The 2,500-nt window shown below is 44.8% G+C and overlaps 1 protein-coding gene across 3 annotated transcripts in view; it reads left to right on the top strand.

Moving 5' to 3' along the window:
• The window catches only part of LOC143276676 (uncharacterized), a 138,335-nt gene that overhangs the window by 112,586 nt on the left and 23,249 nt on the right, over positions 1-2,500 (top strand). For all 3 annotated transcript variants that reach the window (XM_076581306.1, XM_076581307.1, XM_076581308.1), the window contains exons 33-34: positions 897-1,004; positions 1,436-1,651. In XM_076581306.1, the coding sequence (XP_076437421.1) occupies positions 897-1,004; positions 1,436-1,651 (324 nt within the window). The remainder of the gene's footprint in view (positions 1-896; positions 1,005-1,435; positions 1,652-2,500) is intronic.

Here is a 2,500-nt window from a genome sequence, read left to right as displayed (position 1 = left end):
AAAATATCAGTATCAGTATCGGTGACACAAGGAGGTGTCACTGCGCTCGGAAAAATCCATATTCACTACACCACATGTGCTAAGTAGATGCCTGCCTGACCAGCTGCGTATCCCAATGCGCTTAGTCAGGCCTTGATAAAAAAAAAACACACACACACACACCAACCCCCTTCCCCCACCCCCACCTCCCCAAAAAAACACACAAAAAAAAATGAAATAATGGATGAATGATTAAGTAAATAAAGTAGTAAATGGATATTTATATTATAAAAAAAATACAAGAAAAAAATCACAATGATTATTATTTACAACCCCCCTCCCACCCCCCATTTCTTTTTCTTTCTTTAAAAAAAAAACTTAAGATAATTTTCAATTTTGATTACACATTTATATTTAACATAAGTACTTAAATACATAAATAAAATACATAAATAGGATAAGAAAGAGTACATAATAAATGAAACATAAGGTGCAGAAAGGCATGGCGACATACATAATAGTGTGCATTAGTACTGCCATTCTCCTGAAAACGGAGTATGGCTGCCTACATGGCGGAGTAAAAAACGGTCATACACGTAAAAGCCCACTCGTGTACATACGAGTGAACGTGGGAGTTGCAGCCCACGAACGCAGAAGAAGAAGAAGTAGGTACTGCCATTAAAGTGTTTGGGTCATTTGAATATATCCTTAAAACAAAACCACCACCAACACTACCAAAACAAAAAACGACAAAAAACAAAACAAAAAAACAACAACAACAACAACAAAAAACAAAAAAACAACCAACCAACCAAAACACACCATTCCACCCGGAGTAAATCATTTTCATATAACATTACACAATGCCCCACCCCCTTTCCATTTCATCACTTTGACCATCATTCTGCTGTGTGCAGGGAACCACTGGAGAGGCAGGACCTGCGGGTAGACCCGGGTCGGACGGTGCACCCGGGGTGCCTGGCAATCCTGGACCGAAGGGCGACCGTGGGGAACAAGGCTTGTCGGTAAATTGTGTTGTCATTTATTTATTTTATTTTATTTTATTTATTTATTTTTTTACTTGTTTACAATGTACAAAAACGTAATGCTATAACGATTCAGATACATTATATACATCACATTAAAATTACACGTTAAATCGGAAGAGACATGTGCACATATCATATGATAAGGACAAGTCCCGGAGCTTCCTTATTTTTATTTTTTTTATTTATTTTTTTTTTTAGGAAGTGTCTGGGTTTGTTCCAATGTATCTTTTGTTTTACCCGTGTGCTAGTTGAATTGTTTAGCGCAAGCACAAGGAAATATATAGATAAGTAAGTAAATAAATAAACATAAATAAATGAAAGAAAAACAAATGACCAAATAAAATGAAATAAACAAGCATATGAATAATTAAAAATCTTCTGGGGGGTATTTTTCCCCCCCATTGCAGGGCGTGGAAGGTCCCACAGGACCGCCGGGCCCTCAGGGACAGCGCGGAGAGAACGGCATGCCCGGTGTCCCCGGAGAAAGAGGGGGCCCCGGGCCAAACGGCCCCCCAGGCGCACCGGGTTCCCCGGGCAAGCGAGGCAACGACGGATTCCCTGGAAAGCAGGGTGATCCCGGCACCCCTGGACCTCCTGGTCCTTCTGGCTCCCCCGGTGGTCACGTGAGTGGTGATGATCGTCGTGGTGGTGGTGGTGGTGTTGATCAAGATTATGGTTATGGTCTTGATGATGGTGGTGGTTGTGATGGTGGTGGTGTTGATGATAATGGTGATGGTCTTGTGGTGGTAGTGGTGGTGATGGTGGTGGTGGTTGTGATGGTGGTGGTGGTCGCGTTGATGATAATGGTGATAGTCTTGTGGTGGTGGTGGTGGTCATGGCGTTGGTGGTGGTGGTGGTTGTGATGGTGGTGGTGGTGGTGTTGATGATAATGGTGATGGTCTTGTGGTGGTGGTGGTGGTCATGGCGTTGGTGGTGGTGGTGGTCGTGTTGATGATAATGGTGATGGTCTTGTGGTGGTGGTGGCGGTGGTGGTGATGGCGTTGGTGGTGGTGGTGAGGGTGGTGGTGGTGTTGATGATAATGGTGATGGTCTTGTGGTGGTGGTGGTGGTGGTGGTGATGGCGTTGGTGCTGGTGGTGGTGATGGTGCTGGTGCTGGTGGTGGTGGTGATGGCGTTGGTGGTGGTGGTTGTGATGGTGGTGGTGGTGGTGTTGATGATAATAGTGATGGTGGTGATGGTCTTGTGGTGGTGGTGGTGGTGATGGCGTTGGTGGTGGTGGTGATGGTGATCAAGATTATGGTTATGGTCTTGGTGTTGATGGTTGTGATGGTGGTGGTGGTGTTGATAATAATGTTGGTGATGATGATGGTGGTAGTGTTGGTGGTAGTGTTGGTGGTGATGATGAAAGTGCTGATGACGGTGGTGATGATGACGGTGGTGGTAGTGATAGCGGTGGTGACGATGATGGTGGTGGTGGTGATGAGGATGGTGGTGATGACGGTGGTGGTGAT

Source organism: Babylonia areolata, chromosome 32 (genome assembly GCF_041734735.1).
Source record: "Babylonia areolata isolate BAREFJ2019XMU chromosome 32, ASM4173473v1, whole genome shotgun sequence".
NCBI lineage: Eukaryota > Metazoa > Mollusca > Gastropoda > Neogastropoda > Buccinidae > Babylonia > Babylonia areolata.
Note: the sequence above shows the minus strand (reverse complement) of the source record. Positions and strands in the feature narration are given on the sequence as shown.